Source organism: Crocuta crocuta, unplaced genomic scaffold (genome assembly GCF_008692635.1).
Source record: "Crocuta crocuta isolate KB4526 unplaced genomic scaffold, BGI_CrCroc_1.0 scaffold13, whole genome shotgun sequence".
Taxonomy (NCBI): Eukaryota; Metazoa; Chordata; class Mammalia; order Carnivora; family Hyaenidae; genus Crocuta; species Crocuta crocuta.
Genome location: NW_027530007.1, coordinates 4,195,318 through 4,215,503, shown reverse-complemented (window position 1 = coordinate 4,215,503; position 20,186 = coordinate 4,195,318). Strand labels below are relative to the sequence as shown.

Below are 20,186 nucleotides of genomic sequence, written 5' to 3'. Positions count from 1 at the left end.
GAAGAGGGGGGGTTTCCAAAGCGAAAGACAGAAGTTTGCCCGAAGGAAACGCTTTCCAGCTTGCCTCTGAAAAAAACACTCAAAGGGCCAAGAGTGAAATGCAGATGTCATTTGATAGAGTCGAAGGGAAAGCGCAAGTCTTCGGTGACGAGCTCCATGTGGGAAGGTCAGGTGCTCACTCAGGGCCCCAGGCGGGACCCCAGCTGGTGAAGCGGCCGGCTGGGGCATGCTCTGGGGCGGGCTCTGGGCGGCATCACGACAGGGCATCGTGGCTGCTTTGATCGCCATTCACGGCGCAGTGGCCTTCAGGGTGCAGCTCTTCCCATGCAGAACACACTACATGCTCAGGGTGTGCACAGGTGAGCACAGGTGAGCACACCTTTCCCCTGCTCCTGCCTCCTCGCTCCTTGGTTCTCCCGCCCTCCTCCCTGTAAAGGGCTCGGGGAAGCCTGAAGGAGACTTCTCGCCACCCGCCCCCCAACTCCCAGACTGGGCAGGGCTTTCCGCTCTCCTGATCCAGACACACCAGAGTCCTCCCTGGTGACAGGGAGTATTCGTGGGGACCGTACCTTCCTGGCCACACGGCTACCGGGAGATGACAGCCGAGTGCGCTCGTTGGGCCCGAAGCAAGAGGCACCGCCTGGCTGAGCTCCCCGGCGGAAGTCTCTGGAACCGGGTGGCCTCAGCGGTCCTGCTTGTGTCTTCCTTTGCTCTTCCTGCAGCTCTGCCCGCTTGCTTCCCACCCCCACCCCGTCCCCGTCTGCCCCATTGGACCATCCCATCAACTGCTAGCACATTCCCCGCTTAACAACACACTCCCGTTGCCTGCAGAAGTCCCCAGATATGTGCCCCACCCCCTCTTCCCTCCACCCACGACCTCCAAACTGTGAAATCCAAAGGTCGTGTCGCTGCATCCTTTCCTGACCTCCCAGCAGCAACTACCACGTTGGCCGTTCACTCCTTCTGGAATGTTCTCCTCTCCTGAAGCCGGGGTACTCTTTGCCTGCCTCCCCCACTGCCTGTTCTCTGCAGTCTCCTCCCCTCCTCTTCTCCCCCCAGATGTTAGGATGTCCCTCCTCCGTCTACACTGCTGCCCTGAGTCCTCTCACCAGCTCTCACGACCTCTCGGGCCAGCTTTACGCCAAAGACTCCCACACTTGCCCTGCACCCTGACCTCACCGCCAAGCGCCAGACTGTCACATCCGGCCATCCACTCAGCGCCCCGCCCAGACGTGGAATCAGCGTCTCAGGCTTCCCTCAGCCAAAGCGGGATCTGATCTCCTTCATGCTCACCTCCCCCTGCAGCCACCACAGCGCTGCTCCCCGGGGCTCAAGCTCACCATTCTTGACCCCCGTCTCTTCCCCACTGCCCTCCTCCCATCAAAAACATGCCTCGGCTGTATCCCCCTCTCCCTCTCCCCTGCTGCTACCGAGTTAAAGCCACAGTTTTCTCCTGCACCAGCCTGAGTCGCTCCTGCACGTGTGGTCCGTTCTCCACAAAGGGCCACTCCCATCCCAAATCTCACCAAGGCTCATGCTTTCACCCAGTTCAGTAAGTCTGCCTGGCACTTGAAGTAACAGCCAAACCCTTACCAGGCCACGGAGGACCTGTACCCCCGACTTTTGCCCTCCTCTCCCACAGTGCTCTCCGACCTCGCTGGCTTCTTCCTGCCCCTCACCTGGGCCAAGTTTGCTGGCCCCAGGACCTTTGCACCTGCTCTTCCTGCTGACTGGAGGCCAACTTGGGCTTCCACAGTTGACACTAAGATTCAGGTCTCTGCTCAACCGTCAGCTCCTCAGCGGGGTCCTCCTGACCCCCACCCCCCCAACCTTTCTTTCCCTGGCTCTCTGGCAAGCCACTCTGTTCCCATCACCAGCATTGTGTTATGAAATATTAAGATATACAGAAAAGTCGAAGGAATTTTACAGGCACCCTAGACCTGCCACCCAGATTCTACCGTTAACATTTTATGTTGTTTTATCAGTTCCAAGTCCTTCCATCCATCTTATTTGTTTTTCATGCATTTCAAACTAAGTCGCAGACAACGGCACACACAAGTGCATCATTACCATCCACCCGAGTTCAGGGCACTGACGGTTCTCCCCTTACTCTGAGGTAGAATTTGCACACAATGAAACAAGGGAATGCGCGGAAGTCAACGTCCTAGTCGAGGAGCTGTGATCAGCGCCCGAGCAGAACCCAAGCCCCCAGCAAGCCTCCGAATGGACGCCCCCCGCCCCTCCCAGCCACTCCCACACTGGCTGCAAGAGTCACCGCGGTCCCGACGGCCCCCAGGGGTCCGTCTGTGCTGCTCGAGAACTTCACATAAAGGGACTCCTACAGCCCGTCCTCTGAGGCGAGGTTTCCTCCACTCGGCAAAATCTCTTGCGATTCACGCACGTTGTTACAACACTGCTTAGTCCTTTCTTGTCTCTCCTCTGCCCCCCGCCCCCCGTCCTTCGGAAGTGAGCTCCGTAAGAGCAGGGACACCGTGTCGTGCCTGCCGCTAACTCTCGGCGTCTAGAACCGCGCCTGGCATGGGTCTGTATCTGTTGGGTGGGTATGAAGGGTGTGGATCCCCCGCGGAAGGCAGGCTCCCTGGGGACGCTCCCCAGGCTGTGCCGGGGCCCAGCTGCGCCCCACACACACCAGCATCAGCGCTGGGTAAAGACGGCCGGATGGACCAGCTCCTCAACGGCTCCCCCTCCTCCCTCCCAGTCTTCCCCCTTCCTCCCTCCTGAAGAGGGAGAAGGTTGCTCGTCAGAGATGCAGTTCAACTGGCCATGAAACAGGGAGAAGGTGATTCTGAGGACGTGAGGCTTGAGACGTCTCCGTGAGGTTAGCTTAGAGGATTGAGAAGGAAATCCAGAGTAGAAAGGTGTGTCAATCCCGGATTGCGAAAAGATTTCTTCATTTGGGGACAAAGTTCTCAGCAAAACACTGTCAGTTTCAAAGACATGAGCCCCATGGGTCTCGGCTCGCTCTCCTTCTTTCCGCTCCCCCATTTCTCTGCTGGAAGGGGAGGGGGTTCAGGAAGCTCCTGTGCAAAGTTCCCAGCCCAGGTTCAAATCCAAGGACAGGTAGCAGGACACAAGTACTCCGGGAGCCCACGTCCCCCAGTCGTGTGAGGAGATCTGCACTATAAATGGGCCCGCGGGCACCTGGAGTCACCCTGGGGTAACTCTGGGCATGGGTGGAGCCCTCACTGGCCTTGGGCGGGGGAGGGGACATCTGACAGCCTGACGGGGCCTCGTCGCTCTGAGACAGGAGAAGCAACCAGGCCCGTGGCACCTACAGGCGGCCATCGCGCACAGTCACTTGGATGGCGAAAGCTGGGCTCTGCTTGCTGTGGTCCAGCACCTCACATGTAGTGAGTAGTCAGTTGCGGGCTGAAGTCCCACACCCCGGCTCTGTCTGTAGTGGGAACAAGCAAAAGAGATCATAAAGCCCAGGCATTCGCAGACCCCGGCCTCAGAGTACCAGGGCCACCGCCAGCTCCTCTGTGTGCTCCACGCCCATGTCCCCAGTCCTGGGCCAGGCCACGTGGGTGGGAGCCAGGCATCGTGGGTGCCGGCCTCAGGGCCCGTCCCTCTGCCCTGTCAGGAGGCCCTGGAGAGACCCCTGCCCTCAGGGAAGGGTCACCAGGCTCACTCAAACCGGCCCACTGTCCCAGGAGGCCCAGCCTCTGCCCCAGGGAGGCCTGGAAAGGGCCGGGCACATCCCGCGGTGAGCGTGGACCCAGGCTCTGCCAGCATCTTCGGCTGTGAGTGCCGGAAGCAACGGCCTGGCCTCTCCTGGCAGAGCAGGAGACTCTGGGGATGGCCCCAGGGTGGGGGGTGAGGTGTAAGGACCCAGGACCAGAGGCCTGTGGGGCCCTGGGTCCCCAAGGCTACCCGGACACAAACCAGCTCTTTGTGTTGCCTCCCGTAAGCCAGGGTTTAGAAATTCTGCCCCAAGTTCTCACCTACCTGCCCCCTGAGCTCCAGGCCGCCCCCAGGGCCCCACCCTCTCCTGACCCACACCCTCCGGCACTGCTGGGGGCATGCGTCACACCCCTCTCTCCAGGGTGTCAGCAGTCAGCTCCACTGTCCCAAGGAAGAGGGGGAAGGAGGCCGGTCAGCCCTCCTGACAGGCACCGTCTTTCTCTGCATCCTGGGGGCAGCTGGGGACGGGATGGGACAAGCTGGGCCTGGGAATAGCGTGGCGCCTCTTCGGGCCCAGTAGTTCGGGCAGAGAGCTGCATGGAGGGGTTCCCCGGGGCCGTGGGGCTGGCCAGGCTCTGCTGTCTCTGGTCCAGTCACAGTCAGGTCCACGTCGCTTGGCCCCTCCAAAGCTCTGGGTGGCTGGGTGGAGAGGGGTCCAGAGGAGCCCCCCTGCTGAGTGCGGGTTCCTCGCCCCCACCAGCCCCAGCCCTGCTCCAATTTGGCAGATTTCAGCCTGAAAGGACCCTGGCCCAACCCCCTGTTTGCGTAAGAAAGCTGTCACCCAGGGAGCCCAGTGGCCTTCCTGATGTCCCTGAGTTACAGGAAGAGCCAGGCTTGAATCCTTCTTCCTGGTGGCCAGGCGGCCTCATGGGGAACCTGGGGCACCGGAGCCCGTGGGTGGCCCCGATGCTTCAGTCCTTCTCAGTCTCTCGGCCTGCAGCTCAGCACGGCCTCGGTGCGGGATCAGAGCGCAGGCTCACATCAGCCCAGGTCGGGCTTCATTAGATCCAAGACGGTTCTCCTGCCAGAGACGGATTGTGGGTTCAGCCCAGAAACAACACTGGAATGTAGCCGCTGCTGGGGTGCCGATTGCGTCTGGGGAAGAGCCACGCCTTCCCTGTCCTCTGCCGGCTGAGACACGACCGGCCTTTTGTGGGTGTGAAGATTTTGTCTGTGACGCAGTGGCATGCTGGTAAATGCTTAGCGTCAAGAAAAGCCATACCGCCTGGCGGGGAGGTCACTCATTTCCGTGGTGTAAATAATTCCTGCCTTAGTTGGTTTCAAGAGGCTAATTTGCTGTGAGCCGGCTTGCCGCAGACCTGAAGAGCTAACCAGCAGCCCTCACAAGCCTGTACAAGCCGGCACCCACCCACCCCTGCGTTATAGTTTCAGTGTAGCAGAGACAATGTAGCCGAAGTTGCAGGACTTGTCTGGGCCTTTCTGCTCCTTGCTCAAGACTGAGGCTCCTGCTCTGTGGAATAGAAAGCAGGGTCTTCCCCTGAGTCAGCTGCCACCATGGAGCTTTCTGAGACCACCTGGGGCCTGCTTTAGCTCAGGCTGAGAATCCCAGCCCTGTCCTCACTCCCTTGGGGAGTAACTTAACCCCTCCATGCATGGCTGTCTCACCTGCACAATGGAAATGACCAGAGTACCTGCCTCAGGGCATTGTTGGGAGGAAGGGAGACCCTGAGGCGCGTGAAACACTCAGCACGGTGCGTGGCCCATAGTAAGTGCTCAATAAATGGGAGCTCTTGGAAGAGGCTGTATTGTGACACACGGCCACTGTGGTCCTCAGTGGTTATTAGCAGTTCTCCGGCTCCGGGCCGTGCTGAGCTGTAGCAGAGCCTTCAGGCAGGAGGAGAAACCAATGATAATGCTCTTGTCTTTATTTAAACTTTTGATATTTGGTTCATCATGGACTTCTGCCTTCATTTTGATTTTTTTCAAAGTTGGCATTAAAATAGCATTTGTCTGGATGGCTGAGCGCCTGAATGCCCCCTTCCGTTTCCACCCGCGGTGAGTGCCCGTGGCCTCACCTTTGCCCCAGTCCTGTCTGGGATGCGCACTGAGCGCCAGCCTGTGCCCACAAGCATCCCTAACAGGATGCTTCAGGGGAACTCAGGAGAAAAAACCACGTTCTGACGCTCGAGTGGCCCAGAGGACGCACGAGGGCGGGATCTTCCAGGCTCAGCGAGGAAGCCCCGGGAGCTCTTGGTGACGCCCCAGAGGAGGCGCCCGGGCCCTGGCCTGTCCTTGATCCTGATGCTGGCCTCCTGCGTGCCGCCCGTCCCCGCTCTCTGCTGCGTCTCAGTCGGAGTCTCCGCAGTCGCCCGTGCGTCCCATGTTCACATCCAGACCCGGTGCAGGGGCCTCCGAGCCGTTTCCTCGAGCTGTGATCGCTCCCCATTACCTCCCACACCTCCTCCGTGGAAATAAGCCCCAACAGCTATGGAAAGAGTTTTCTGTTTTCTCTGGGGACCCCCCCCCCCACATCCAGCCTCTGACTCTCCATGCTCACATTCAGCCCGGGGGCCCACTCAGGTGATCAGGGCCTTCCCACAGTCAGACCTGGAGGTCAGCCGCTCCCAGCAGGCTGTGACCTGGCAGGATGGGGTGGGGGGGCCCGCAGAGGCCGAGGGCGGACCCTGGTCCAGCGCTTCACCCCCCAAAGAACCTACATCACCCTAGACTTTGTTCCTCAAGCCTCTAGGACCAAAGGGATGTGGGGTGAGGTTTGAACCGGGGCCTGCACCTTGGCCTTGTGCACCCAGCCTTTTCTTTCTGCCCATTTCATCACACACACACACAGACACACACACAGACACACAGACAGACATACAGACACATTCATATGCAGGCACGCACGCAGACACAGACACACATATTTATATGGCACACAGACATATACAGACACACACGTACAGACACACACACACACTCACACACACACACAACACAGACACACCCTGCCCCCCAGCGCAGCCCGACCTCCCCACAGGAGGCCCCAGCCTCAGGACTACATCTCATCTCCAGGCAGATGGGGGAAGGGGAAGAAGGAGCCCAGGGAAGTCCCGCCCCAGAGATGACAACACCCCACAGGACGAGTGTCTCCCCTCTGAGATTTGTGTATGTTATTTATTCACACTTAGGCTACACAGTTCTCAGAAACTAGCAAGAAAGGCTAATATGAGCGGAGAGGCTGCCGGTCCTGAAGGGGGAGGTGCCGCTAAGTGGTTCCAGAAAGCCCTGCTCCTTCCCCACGAGCCCCTTAGCTCGAGGCTCGCCCCCGGGGTTTTGGGCCTGGAGACAACCAACCCCACCACCTGCTGTGGGACGAGGCTGGCCGTGAACTTGAGCGAGCTCTGGCTGCCGCTTCTCTTCCCTGCCCGGGGGGGAACAACAGCTTCACCAGACAACCACTGAGATGGAGTCCTTCCTACAGCGGAGCGCGTACGCCTGAAGGGTGAGAAGCAGGCCCGGCTCTGAGTCAAGCAGCAGGTTAGAGTATCTGTAGCAGACAACAGGCCGGGGGCCCGGGGGCCGGGCAGCCCCGGAGAGGAAGCTGGGCCCCTCTGAAAGGTCCCCACTTGGCTCTCAGGCTCCGCGGCTGGCATGAAGGATGAGGTAAAGGGGAGGCGCTGGGCTGGCAGGTAAGCCAGCTTCCTCCCGGGGGGGAGCACCTGTGGAAATCTCGGGAGTCACAGGCTTTGCAGAGGTGGCGAGAGACGACTGGGAAGATGCAAGGAGAGCCCCCTCCTCCTGCTGCCCCTGGAGTGCAAGGATGCCCTTCTGTGATGGGCGAGGGGGCCCAGGGGGTCTGGGCCCGCCCAGGGCGCACAGCCTCTCCTCCACGGCCGGGCAGAGCCTGGAACCGAATGCCCGCTTCCCTGTCCGGAGGCCCCTCCTGGAGGCCAGCCACTTTGCCGGGTCCGGTGAGCTCTGTGTCCGGTGAGGTCCTCGGCGTCCTCTCTGGAAGAAGACAGGGGAAGGAAAAGGCTATCAGGACCCTGCCCTGGGCCTGGCCTGGGCCTCGCTTGTTCCCAGGCAGCTGCCTGCTGGGTCCCTGCCACAAACGGCTCCAGACCCGTCCGGCCAAGGCCTTTACAGAAACCAGAAAATGCTTCCCAGTTGAGCACGGGTTCCAGGCCCACAAACCCGAGAGCCCCCATGTGCGTGTCAGGGCTAGTTCCCCTGAGGAGCAGCTCCCAACAGCCACACCTACAGCCCGAAGGCCAGAAGCCTTGCAGCCTCAGGCTGGGGGCCTCTCCAGTGGCCCTATGCTACGTTGTCCCCTCCCTGACGCTCACCACAGTGACCATAGGAGCCCCAGGAAGGCTCGGTCCTGAGGAGTCGATCACACACGTGACCAGCTCTCCTCTCTGGAGATCAGGCCCCGTGGACACTGGGGACTTCTTAGTGGGTGTGGGGTTCCCCGCGTTCACGGCTCTGGGCTTGAGGAATAAAGCCACACCAACAGGAGAAGGGCCAGAATGGGCCCCAGCTTTCCTGAGGCTCTGGGCGGGTCGTCTTCCATCCTCATTCATTCATTCATTCATTCATTCATTCATCTGCTCACTCGCTCATTCAGCAGGAGGCCCCAGCACACCGTGCACCTGCTGCATTCAGGCCGTCCACACTGGAGATGTGTTCCGCGCGCCCCGGGGGGCGCACAGGGCGTGGGCCTCCCCACCGTCTGCGCACTGGGCGATCGAGTGAAGGAGCTGCTGTCCATCTCCTGGGGGCCAGGAAGGGGGGGTTCCTGACCGTTTCCCACCACCCACCCCCTTCCTTCACCTGAGCCATATGAACTTGGGCATGTTTCTTAATCTCTTGGACCTTACGCTTCCCTATCTATAAATGCCTAACAAGATTGTGTCGCAGGGACCTTAGAATTCGTGAAATCGCTCATGTAAAGGTCAGCACACAGTAAACGTTGGGTCCCTTTTTCCTCTGTCCGATGACCTTGTGGAAGCCCCTCCCCTTCTCTGGGCCTCAGTTTCCTCATCTAAGAAAAAAAAGATTTGGATCCAAAGCAGGGTAAGCCTGGGATGCCTGGGGGGCTCAGTTGGTTAAGCCTCCGACTTCGGCTCAGGTCATGATCTCATGTTTCATGAGTCTGAGCCCCGCGTGGGGCTCTGTGCTGCCAGCTCAGAGCCTGGAACCTGCTTGAGATGCTGTGTCGCCCTCTCTCTCTGCCCCTCCCCCACTCTTGCTCTGTCTCTCTCTCAAAAATAAAATAAACATGAAAAGCAGTGCAAGCCTGAGACCCTCAGCTCTGAAGTCTGAAGGCCTGCCTCCCTCCTCTTCCTCTCCCCGTGCCAGGCTCTGCCCCCACCTCCCCAAGCTGCCAAATCTGCCTCCGCCCTCTCCAGTCCCTGCAGGAACCGCCTACGGGCTCCTGTGCACACAGGAGAACCCTATTAGCTGGGCCCCTCCGTGCTGGGGCCAGCCTGGGGGTGGGCTGTGACGCCCCCCGGCCCCCAGGCCTGGTACTGTTTGTCCTGTCCACCTCTTCACGTGGCGTGTTACACAGTACTTTCCAGAAGGGTTCAAACAGACTCACAGGTCTTTCATGGGGGCTTTGCGGGGAAGGAAAGAGCCGTCCGGGCCTGGTGGGGCTGGTGTGAGGCAGCTCTCCCCGACAAAGGTGCAGCTAGAGAATGTGCGGTTCAGCCCCTCGCATGGCGGTCAGGCACCCGGGGGCGCTGAGATCCTGGTGAAATGTGCTGGAGGAACCCGCCTTGGGCATCAGCATCGGTGCAAATGCAAGGGGTCAGGCCCTGGGCCAGGGGCTGGGGATGCAGGGAGGGACCAGGCAGAGGGTGGCCCTGCCCTGGGGTGGGCAGCTTACAGCACACACACTCATGGGGCCCAGCGCAGAGCCCTCTGCAGCAGCAATTGCCCTAGAGTTTTCCATTTTGCAGATCTAGACTGTCATGTAGACTCTGAATCAGCACGCAGCTTCCGAAGGCTGTTGTGGCCGAGGGCGCCCCCACGTGCTGCCAGCCCAGCCCCCCACACCTGGTGGGGTGCGGCCCCTGCCGGGCAGGGCGGCTTCCACGCCTGGGCCCCTCAGCTGACCTCTCATGACCTAGAAGAGGTGGGGACACATCCCTGCACACAGCCCCATGCTGGTCCCCTGAGTGGGAGGGACAACAGGCACTGGCGTCATCAGCTTGCTTGCGGCTGCTCAGCACACGGGGTGACTTTCAGTGGGTACGGAAGGGCACGTGGGTCCCCATGGAAAAGCCCACATGGGCGGATGTCAAGCCTCACCGGCCAGCCCCGCCATGCCTCTGAAGGTGAAGCCGGGCCCCAGCGGACGGTTCTCGCCTAGGGGTGCCCCGGGCATTCTGGGAAATGTCAGAGTGCGCCGGCAGCATGCCCCTCTTCCCCCCAGGCCCTGAAGCACACTGTCCTCAGAGGAGATCTGAGGCCACGCTGCCCTCACTGCATTTCCTCTTGGGGCAGTTTCAGGGGTTCGGTTTCATGCGCGCTAAGAGTGGCCAGTCACTCTTTTGGGGGGTCCTCCAGGGAGCACATCAGTTAGCCCTCAGTGACAACAAAACCGAAGTCCTCACGAGTGGTGGTGGGACTAAAGCGAGTCCATTTCCTCTTGGGGCATTCGGAAGTCGCCAGAAGCTGCCACCCGCAGGTGCCTGCTCATCTAGTCGTGAGCACCAAGCACCCGCTTCCCGAGCGAGGCCCTCGAACATGGAGGTGGCCTCCTTGGACACTACAGGCCTGACAGGCCACCCTCCCCGGGTGTGATGCTCGTCCCGGGGCGAGCCTGAGCCCTCCGGGCAGAGCCATGACCCAAGAGTAAGTCTGGCCTTGGTTTTAGCAGCAAGGACGCTTCACTCCCTCTGCGCGTGTGTCTCTGACCTGCCCGAGAGAACCCACCCATTCAGCCTCATTCAACCAACCCAGGCTTCCTTCTGGGAACGTCTTTTACTTGGGTTTTTGTTTGTTTACAAATAACCTAATGAAAACTCGTTCTTTTTTTTCTTTATAAAACAAAAAAAGGAGACTATAACACTTGTCCCACCTACACATCTGAAATCCTCCAAGCATTTTTTTTTTAATAGAGAGCGCTTCCGTCTGCACGGTACCCTGAGAGATTGCCCTGTCCACCCCCCTTCTTTGCCTGAGCCACTCTGCACTTGACCAGCCCCAGGCAGAGGCAGACTGACTCCGTCCGCCATCTTTCCTGTCCATAAAGACATCTCAAGGAGGACACTGTCCCAGTGCTTGTTCATCTTAAGGGCAAAGGTGAGCTCCCCCTCGAGCTGGGTGCTTTCACAGACACAAAGCAATAGAGGTGAAGTCTCCAGCACTTTCAGGGAACTGCCGAATATAGGCCTCAGATCTCCCGTGTTTGGGCTTGGAGTGGATGCAGTGAGAAAATGGCCCCTGATGTGTGTGCACTGCTGAACGTTCAGCTGTTTGAAATAGGACCTGTGTGTGTGTTGTTTTGGTCATTAGTTAACGTATCTGGGTGGGGAGAAAGGGAAAGAGCTAAATAATTACAAACACTTCAGAGATTTTTTTTTTTCCCACTGACTAAGGTTAAAATGAATAGTGTTGATCCGTTGCCCAGGCAGTAGGCTTGTTAAAGGAAATGGTATTTAAAATGATTTTTGAGCCAAAGCAATTTGGCTGCTCCAAGGCGTCCTTTATCTTTTGCTTTCAAGAGGATAATAATGTTTAAAAACGAAGTCACTCATACCATTTCCTGTCGGGAAGCCAGCTCAATGATGGGCAGCCCTTCCTCTGGTTTGTTTACTTGCTCCATGATGGAAAATGCAAACTTAATGGGCTCCCTTCTGCAGAGCCCTCGGTGTTCCAACAAAACAGAGACCGATGCTGTGGTTGAACCTTTGTCTTCAGCTGAAGTCTCATTCCCACATCGTTGATGGGGGACGTTCCCCCAGCTTGGTCTGAGCTTGCGAGCTGGAGGCTCATGGCCACCAGCTGGTTTCAGGGACTGAGTAGAGGGCTCTGTCCAGATGGGCACTCTCCCATTTGGCTACAGGGCTCCCGCCCCAGAGAGAACGTGGTGGGTCACCCCCATTGAAAGGTGCTAAGCAAGTCCTCTTGGGTAGGGATATTTCCTGCATATCACTGGATGGGGTACAGCTGGAGCACAGGCATGGATAAGCCGACTTCCCCGTGAGCTTGGGTGGAGGGACAGAGCTGTTCCAGAAGCCCTGGGCTAGGCTGGGCGAGGTTTATATGGGTAGCCTTGCTTCTGAAATCCCAGGATTCTCTGCTCAGGTGTGCACGTGACCAGGTGCGGTCTGCCCGCCTGCCTCTGGCTCACAAAAGCCGAAGGCGGCTCGGGAGGCAGCAAAGCGGGATGGAAAGAACTTTCCATGACAGTAAAACGGGGAGGAAAGCACCTGCTCCTCAGTGTTCCCCAGCGCCTGGCACACGACCACGGATCCACTGTTCGAAGTCATTCTCTTCGTTTCATTACTGGAGAGCACAGCCTCCATTCCTCAGGGAACGGGCAGGGGAGAGTTTATCCTCTTTGCCACTTCCTGATCTAAGTCTGGTCACCTAAGAAACCCGTAAAATGCAGGAATGTGACCGTGAGGATGTTTTGGGGAGTCTGTGGTATTGCTGTGTGTGCTCTTTGCTCAGCTTTGGGGTCACATGGCACGTGAAGGCGAGGGGTGCTGCTGAGGCCCCCATGTCTCCCTCCCAGGCTGCGCCGCACCTACTGGCCTCTCCTTCTCTGTCTCGTAGGGGATGCGGGCAGCCCCCGCCGTCCTCAGCCTGAGTAGGGTAATTTAGGGCGGCCGCTGCTCCCTTGGTGCATTTTAAACACACTTCCAAACTCTGTTCATTTTGCCTTTGATGGGGAGGTGGCCTTCTGGGTTTTTCTTTCAAGAGATGCAGATTTAATGGACTGTGATTCTTCTCCATATCTGCTGTTTAAAAAAAAAAAAAAAAAAGAGGCAGCATTAAAAAAGCAACTCAGAATTTCTATTTACTCAGGGAAAAAAAAATCTGCTTGCTATTCAGGCCCTAGATTTTCCTGGGAGATTAGTGTACTTGCCTGCCAAGATGTTAGCTAAAGGAAAACACATTTGCTATAGATCAGAAATATTTATACTTTTCTGGGCAGGAGATCCGAAGAAGAACTTCATCTGAATGTATAGCACCTGGAAATATGAATGAATTCAATCTCCGGAGCTGTGGGCTTCCTCCAGAAAGGCCGGGCACTGAGCAGGGGTGCGGAGGGGGGGCAGGCAGTCTTTGGGAAGCTGAAGCCATGAGGGGGGTCCCGCAAAGCTGCTGGGCCAAGGGGGGTACGGGTGAAGTCAAGGGTCAAGAGGCCCCAGGTCCAGACAAGAGGCAGGGGAATCAGCTGGAAGGAAAGCAGTGAGGACCCAGGGCCTGGCCGCCTTGACTGGCCGGCTTGCCTCATCCTGGACAGAGGACGTTGACCCTGCCCTGCTTTGTATGTTCTTGGAGGTGGGCCGGGGGCCAAGGTTGGTAGGTGACATGGGCCAACCCCACTCCTGCTTCTTGACAAGAGAGAAGGAACCCCAGCTTCCGTTGAGCCCCATGCTGTGTCCCCCAAAAAGGACAGCCCCCATCTCTCAAAATCTTCCAGACTTACCAGATTCTTCTTTTGCTGCTGCAGAAGAGTGAGAGACATCAGCGCATCAATGATTAAAAAAAATCGAATTATTATTGCCACCCAGCCGGCAAGCCTGCCTCCTGGTGACAGGGGGACAGAACTGGACCCACCTCTGGCTCTGTTGCTCATTGGTCCTTATTATTAGGATTCATCTGACCCATGCAGCTGTGCTCTGGGATCTTTGAGGGGAAGGTCAAGTTCAGCGTGTGGGGCAGGGAGGAGCAGTGAATTCCTTGTGATGTCAGGGTCCCTTCTAAGATCGTGGGTCTTTGGGACCCAGTTTTCCATTCCTAGAAGTGATTTGCACAGACCACCAGCCAGGGTCCCCCCTGCTTGAGCACAGCAGAGCTTGAGTCCAGAGCTATCGGGCCCTGGGCATGTGGCTTGTCAGCAAGACCCCGCGGCGGGGCAGGGGTGGAACGCTGGCCCCTTCTGGGCGGATTAGGTGCTCTCTGGAGCCTCCATGGGCCCCTGGCCAGGTGCGGAGTAAAGATTGGAGGATCTGCCCCCAGGCGGGGTTCTGCTAACAAGGATTCTGTTAACCATAAGCCCACACCCTTTCACGTGCAGCCCCTAGATCTCTTTCAAACAGAATTACTCCCGGAGCTTCTCAAGGATAAACCAGCCCAGGAAAGACTGCAAATCCTGGGAATTTATAGTAGGGCTGCATGTTTTCAGTTATCTAGTTTGGTCTTGTTCAGAGGTGCCTCCTGGCTATAATTTAATCTCAGGTAGATGAAAGCTCTTTTCCTCTCCCTCCGAACCGAGGAACCACTTCCTCCCTCTCTCCGGGGCCAGGGCCGGCTCTCTGAGCCTCCCCAGGAGGCAGCGGGGCGCGGCCTAAGCAGAGCTGGCCATCCGGACCCGCAGGGATGGCTTAGAGCAATATGTGGTCCTCATCTTTGCTCAAGGTCGGCCCCAGAGAGCTTGCCTGAATAGGCCGGGGCTTCTTTGTACTTGAAAAGCAGCCCGTGTACGGAAAGGTACACCAGAGAGAGAAAGAGGTGTGTGTGAGCCAGGCTCCGGCTCCCCGTAAAACAGGGCCATCTGTGGAACATGAGAGCCCATGTGCATGACTTTCCGGGTGTGGAACAGCCTACAGACGGGGACTCTGAGTCGAGGTAAGGGCATGAGTGTGAGTGTGTCAGCCCCAAAGAGTGCACGGAGGAAAGGTATAGTGTACATGGACTGGGACTGTGAGCCCAGCACAGCCTGTACGGGCTCATACATTTGGTTTCATGCGTGTGCACACACATGTCCAGGGCTCTCTGCAGCAGATGCACACACGTGTCCAGGGCTCTCAGCAGCAGACAAGGCAGGCATGAGCGCAGCGGTTTAACATCCACTAAATACCCTGTGATGGCCACCCTGCTGAATGTCACAGCCGCTGCAACGTTTCCCTGGAAACTGACCTCCCGCCTCCAAAAAGTAGGTGGCTCAGGCGCGCCTGGCTGGCTCAGTGGGTTAAGTGTCTGACTCTTGGTTACAGGAGCAGGTCATGATCTCGAGGTTCATGGGATCGAGCCCCACCTCAGACTCCACACCAAGCAGAGACCTGCTTGGGATTCTCTCTGCCCCTCCCCTACTTATGCTATCTTGCTCTCTCTCAAAATAAAGAAATAAACATTTAAAAAAAAAAAGTAGGTAGCTCAGAAGATAAAGGCAGAGAGAGAGAGTGGCATCCTCACCCCAACCTGTTGTCTCCTTTAGAGGAAGATGCTTGGGGCGGGGGGTCACGCCATCCACCCTTTGGCCTCCCAGAGGCAGTGGTCCAGCTTTCCCAACAAGCAAGCTGACCCCAGCCCCACCTCCCAAGGCCAGGTTGGTGCCCTCAATCTAGATGCGGCCCAGGACCCTCCATCCTGAGGATCTGCAGAAACACACTCCCTTTCTGGGTACGGCCTGAGGACAGAAGTCACACTGGGCACCACCCCAGGGGATCCAGGGCCAAGACACACAGCCAAGCCCACCAAGGCCTCTCTCCTTCTTTTCACCAAACAGTAAATCCATTGCCCAAGATACTCATAAAGAAGAGTGGCTGCAGGTTTGCCCGAGGCCACTCACCTGAAGGGCTCCCCATAGGACCAATCAGGCTGGCGTAGCTGCTGGAGGCCCCGTCCCCTTCAGGCTGCACTCCCCACCCCATCGGCCCTGATGCCGGCCATGGGCGCCGCCCTGTCCCTGAGCGATGTCTGGAGCTAGGAGCCACCACCCCATTGCTTGTCAGCAGCTCACCCAGGGACAAGAGCCCAGCCCAGCCCGCCCCGGTTCTGAACCAGTACTCTGCCCCTCACTCATCAGGGAAGCTCAGACAGCTACAGCCCATCCCTCAGAGAGTGAGAAGGACAGCCCTGACACTGCACGACCGTCCGCGGTGCCATGCCCACCGATAACCCTCTGCTGGTTCCCCGGATGCTGGAGCAGTCACCTCCCACATCGTGCGGGCCTTCCACTCACACTTCTATTACACAAACATCATCGCTTGCATTTCCCCACTGCACCTTATCTCTCTGGGGGCACAGCCACACAAAGTCAGAGCCCAGAAGAGAAATATAAGGGAGCCCATCCAAGAGAATGGGAGAGCAGAAGACGGCCAGGACTTGCCTTAATAACAGAGAAAACACTAGACATAAGGTCATTTAATTTCAGAGCGTTCCACAGAATCGGTCAGTGCTAATGTACAGAGGCAAACAAACCACTGGGGGCGTAGATGGACCTCGGCAGCCCTCCCGTGGCCTGGGCACATGAGCCCCAAGGATGGGGGCTGACCCTCCCAGGCTCTGCCCTTGACGCGTGGCAACAGCAGCCTCTGGTGCGTCTTCCTTCACCCAGGCCATTGTCACGCTCGTGAAAGCCCAGCCTCAAATACCACGGCTCGAAGTCAGAGGTCAGGGCTGGCTCCCTCAAAGACTGACGGTTCCTATTGAATTCCCTTTCCTCTTGCAGTTTGCAGTTAGCTTCCAAGAGAAGGAAGTAAATACTCGTATAATGTGTTGTCCTGAAGCAGTGACCCTGGTGATGCTGCCGTCCCGTGGGGATCCTGCCACCTCTGCAGACCCCAGGACATATCAGGGCTTCGTACGTGACCCGGCCAACAAGAGGGGCCCCAGGCGGAGACCCAGAGCCATCCCCAGGGGGGCCCAGGGCCGCCTCACACGGAGCCTCAGGACAGCGCCCCTGCAGGGAGCCGGTTATCATGCATCTGTGACAGGTGTGGGCGTTTCTGGTTGGTGCCTGCGTTTATCATCCACGGCCAAAGCCCCAGGGATTGTAGCCGGAGAGCGGATCTCCCTGGAAAACTGCTTCCCACCTGCCCTTCCAGCAAGCAGTCATTCCAGAGGCAGGCATCGGTCTATAAAGAAAGACTAACAGAGAGCCGGGGGTGGGAGGGAGAGTGTTTGCTGAGATGAAATACAAGTGTGGGCCACGGGGATGAACGGAGAGGCTGGCTAACATGGATTTGTTCCGGGACCCCCGAGGCCAGACGTGCCCTCCCAGCTGCAGGTCCCCTCGGGACGCCATGTCAGAGTTTTGTCTTCGAGAGCCTTGCTGAAGACATCGCTCTAGGGCCGTGTGCTCGGCGGGGTGGGGGCGTTGGCGGGACAGGGAGACAGAGATTGTGCGGTAAGCCCAGGAGGCTGGTGTGTGGAGTGGCCACGCGTAGCAAGTCACGTGTGTGGATGTCCAGTTACATTTGAATTTCAGATACACAACAAATTAAAAAGTAGCATAAGTATATCCCACTTATTATTTGGGTTATGCTTACACTGAACATGGAGCTTCTATCTGGAATTCCGGCCTAGCTGGTGTCAAGATCTTGTCTGGCAAGCCCGCTGCTGTGGGCTTTTCTCTTGTGCTTCTTCTTGCTTTTCCATCCATTTCAGCACTGAGTACGAGCCTGGTGATTCTGTGATGGGCGATCACCAGTGAAGCCCCAACTCCCCAGCTGGGTGTGGCTCCCTGGGGGTCCCCGTGTCCTGCAGAGTCTTCTCTGAGCCCCCGAGGCCTCCAGCTCAGGGGCTCCTGTGCTTGCAGCCAGCCTGTGCCTCTGGAGGCTGCAGAGGGGGCTGGGAGGAAGCCAAGGTGACCCCGAGCCCGTGGGGAGGAGAAGGCCAGCGAGGTGGCCTGGCGGGTTTCTGCTCTGGGTGAATCACAGGGAGCCCGCCGCAGAGACCGCAGGTTAATTGGACAAGCCCAAGGTCACTAGAAGCCTTAGAGGGAGGCTGGAATGATTCACAAAGCAGTCTCCATCCTCCCCATTGCCAGATGGAAGGAAAAAGCCCGGCCGCCTGGAGCCCTAGTTCTTGGCTTCCCTCTGGCCCCCAGCCAAGGACAAGCCCAAACCCGCCTCTGTGCAAGAAGTGGCCTTTGAGAGAGTGTGTCCTCTGCCCTGGGAAGGAACATTTGCAGTCAAGTCTGTGCGTGGAATTTTTATTCCTCTAATACAGCCTGGGCAGGATTTAGTACACAAGTTCTCCAGAGGAAATGCATTCAATAAAAATTTGATGGGCTCCGGCAGCTCAGCAGAATCTCCTTACGAATTCCAAGTGTTTGTTTGGTCCTTGGCTTAGGCGTGAGCCCCGCTATGGTCTGCAAATGGCCTCTTTCGCCGGGGGCCCTTGGAGCAGGACCTGCCCCCAGCCCCTGCTTCCCCCGGTTGAAGAGTGGGGAGCCTCTTCGAGAAAGAGCTAAGCCCCCAGGGCTCTGGGAGCTCAGGGAATCGGGCCCTCGTCAGGGGATGAGGGCACTGGACACTCAGTGGGATCTGATGCAGACGGAGGCCTCAAGTCAGTTAAGGAATAGAAATGAATTGCTGTGAATAGTGTAGTAACCATTCATTTATTCTCTTCTGACACTTCTCGTGGCTCAGCTGAAGGCTAACGGGCTGAAGACCGTTAAGGTGCGTGTGGTCCCTGACCGGGGGGCCCCATGGGAAATACATGCTAGAAGCCAAGCTTGTAGAGGGTGATGTGGGGTTCAACTCCTCTCTAGTCTCAGCTCTTAGCCCAGGGCCTGGCACAGGGAGTGAGGCCAGCGAGTGCCAGGTGGAGAGAGGACAGCCACGCAGTGAGCCCTGAGAGAGGGGGAGCCTGCTGGTCAACCACAACCCAGTACCCCACCTTCATCCTGGTGAAACAGGGCCGGTCATTGGAAAAGCACCCCCAGGCTCAGCAGCCACTGAAGGGATAAGACCAAAGGTCTACGGCATGGAGGACCTTCCTGCCTGGGCCTCTGCTACAGAGGATGTAGCTGGGGAGGGAGAAATAGTGAGCCAGAGAGGGTGCTTGCAGGTAGGCCAGTGCAGAGTGATGGCCGCATAGTGCCCAGCATCGCATCCTGGAGAATACAACCAGCCCAGGTAGTGGCCAGAAGAGCTGGCCTTCATGTCCCCTTGGCCCAGCCCTGGCCACCGCCCTCACCTACGGCTCCCAGAGGGCAGATCAGAGGGATGGCTGGTGGCAAGGACACAGAAATGGGGTCTAATCCCAGATCCGGACAGGGCAGTGCCCAGCAAAGAACCTGACTCTGCTTAGCTCATTTACACATCTGTGCACATCCTGGCAGACTACGTTTGCCAAGACTTAGCCCAGAGCCCTGCCTGTGAGGTGTCCTGGGTTGTAAGCAGAATCCAAATCCATAGGCCATCCCTGGCTTTCCCTCTGGTTCTGAGGAGCCGTGCCAGCCTTTTCTCTCGTGGTGGTTTCCCCTCTCTACCAGGGTCCAGTGTGGCTCCCGGTCACTTAGGCATGTGGCCATCAGAAGGCGGGGGAGGCTCGCCTGCCCATCTGCGGTTTGAATAACGCTGGCAACACCTTTGTCTTTGTGCCCCGCAGATGTGACATTCCCTGAGCCGCCTCCATCTGCTCCCCTTCATGTCTGGAGCACAGAGCCGTGGAGGGGGCTGTGGAGGCAGCTGTGGGAGGAAGGGCTGGCAGGAGGCAGGAGCTAGGGGGCCCATGAAGGGAAAAACCAGGCGACGTGACAGTGACATGACAGAGAACTGCCTGACCCCGAGGGCTTGAGGACTTCCAGGCACAGCCAGAGGGGACCTCCTGGGCAGAAGAGGACTGTCCCCACGGCCCACGTCAGTCATGACCGCCTAACGGGAATGCAGAGGAAGGAGCCCGTGTCCCAAGACTTCAGGTAGCACCATGCACTGCCACCAGGGCCCCACGCACGGGGACACTAGGGCGGGTGGAGGGCAGGGTCCTGATTGCCAGTCTTCGGGGGTCCGCAGCGCTCTGCTGCCCAGCAGGCTTCAGGCAAAGTAGGGCCCTGTGGCCACAGCTTCTCTGGCCCAAGGAACCGCCAGGTGCAGCTCCTGGGCACCCAAGTGCAGGGAGTGTGCTGTTTCTTCCCCCCCCCCCCCCCCCCCCCCCCGGCCCGGCGCCTGGGCCGGGCCGGGCCTGCCCNCCCGGTTACCTGGGCTTGACCTTCAGCTTCACTGCTGCATGGGGCTCTGGCTTCCCTCTGGCATCCAGGTAACGAGATGGGCCCGGCAGGCCTGAGTCAGGGAGGAAGGGGACTGAGACCAGGCTGCTCAGCCTCCGTCAGACAGTACGGGCCCCAGAGGCCCCCCCCCAACACAGTTTCCTTCCAAAGTTTACCTGGTGTCTCTGCTGACTAACTCCAGCATCCAGACCCTCGGGCTCCCAGCTCTTCGCAGGCTTGTGTGAGGTAGTTTGAGGTTGACCCCACTCGCTCGACTTGCAGGAGGAGAAAGTGGGGACGCGCCCAAGTACCCGCCTCTCTGCAATGGAGGCTGAGCAAAGTCAAGAACATGCCAGAGCAGGGGCCCTCCATCCCTTTCCTGCCCCAGCACGTAGAG

The 20,186-nt window shown here is 58.2% G+C and overlaps 1 protein-coding gene across 1 annotated transcript in view; it reads left to right on the top strand.

Annotated features, from left to right (window-relative positions):
* CAMTA1 (calmodulin binding transcription activator 1) overlaps positions 1-20,186 on the top strand; it is an 821,930-nt gene that overhangs the window by 593,210 nt on the left and 208,534 nt on the right. The window contains exons 8-10 of the mRNA XM_077763975.1: positions 7,304-7,355; positions 7,537-7,637; positions 7,750-7,874. Of these exons, the coding sequence (XP_077620101.1) occupies positions 7,304-7,355; positions 7,537-7,637; positions 7,750-7,874 (278 nt within the window). The remainder of the gene's footprint in view (positions 1-7,303; positions 7,356-7,536; positions 7,638-7,749; positions 7,875-20,186) is intronic.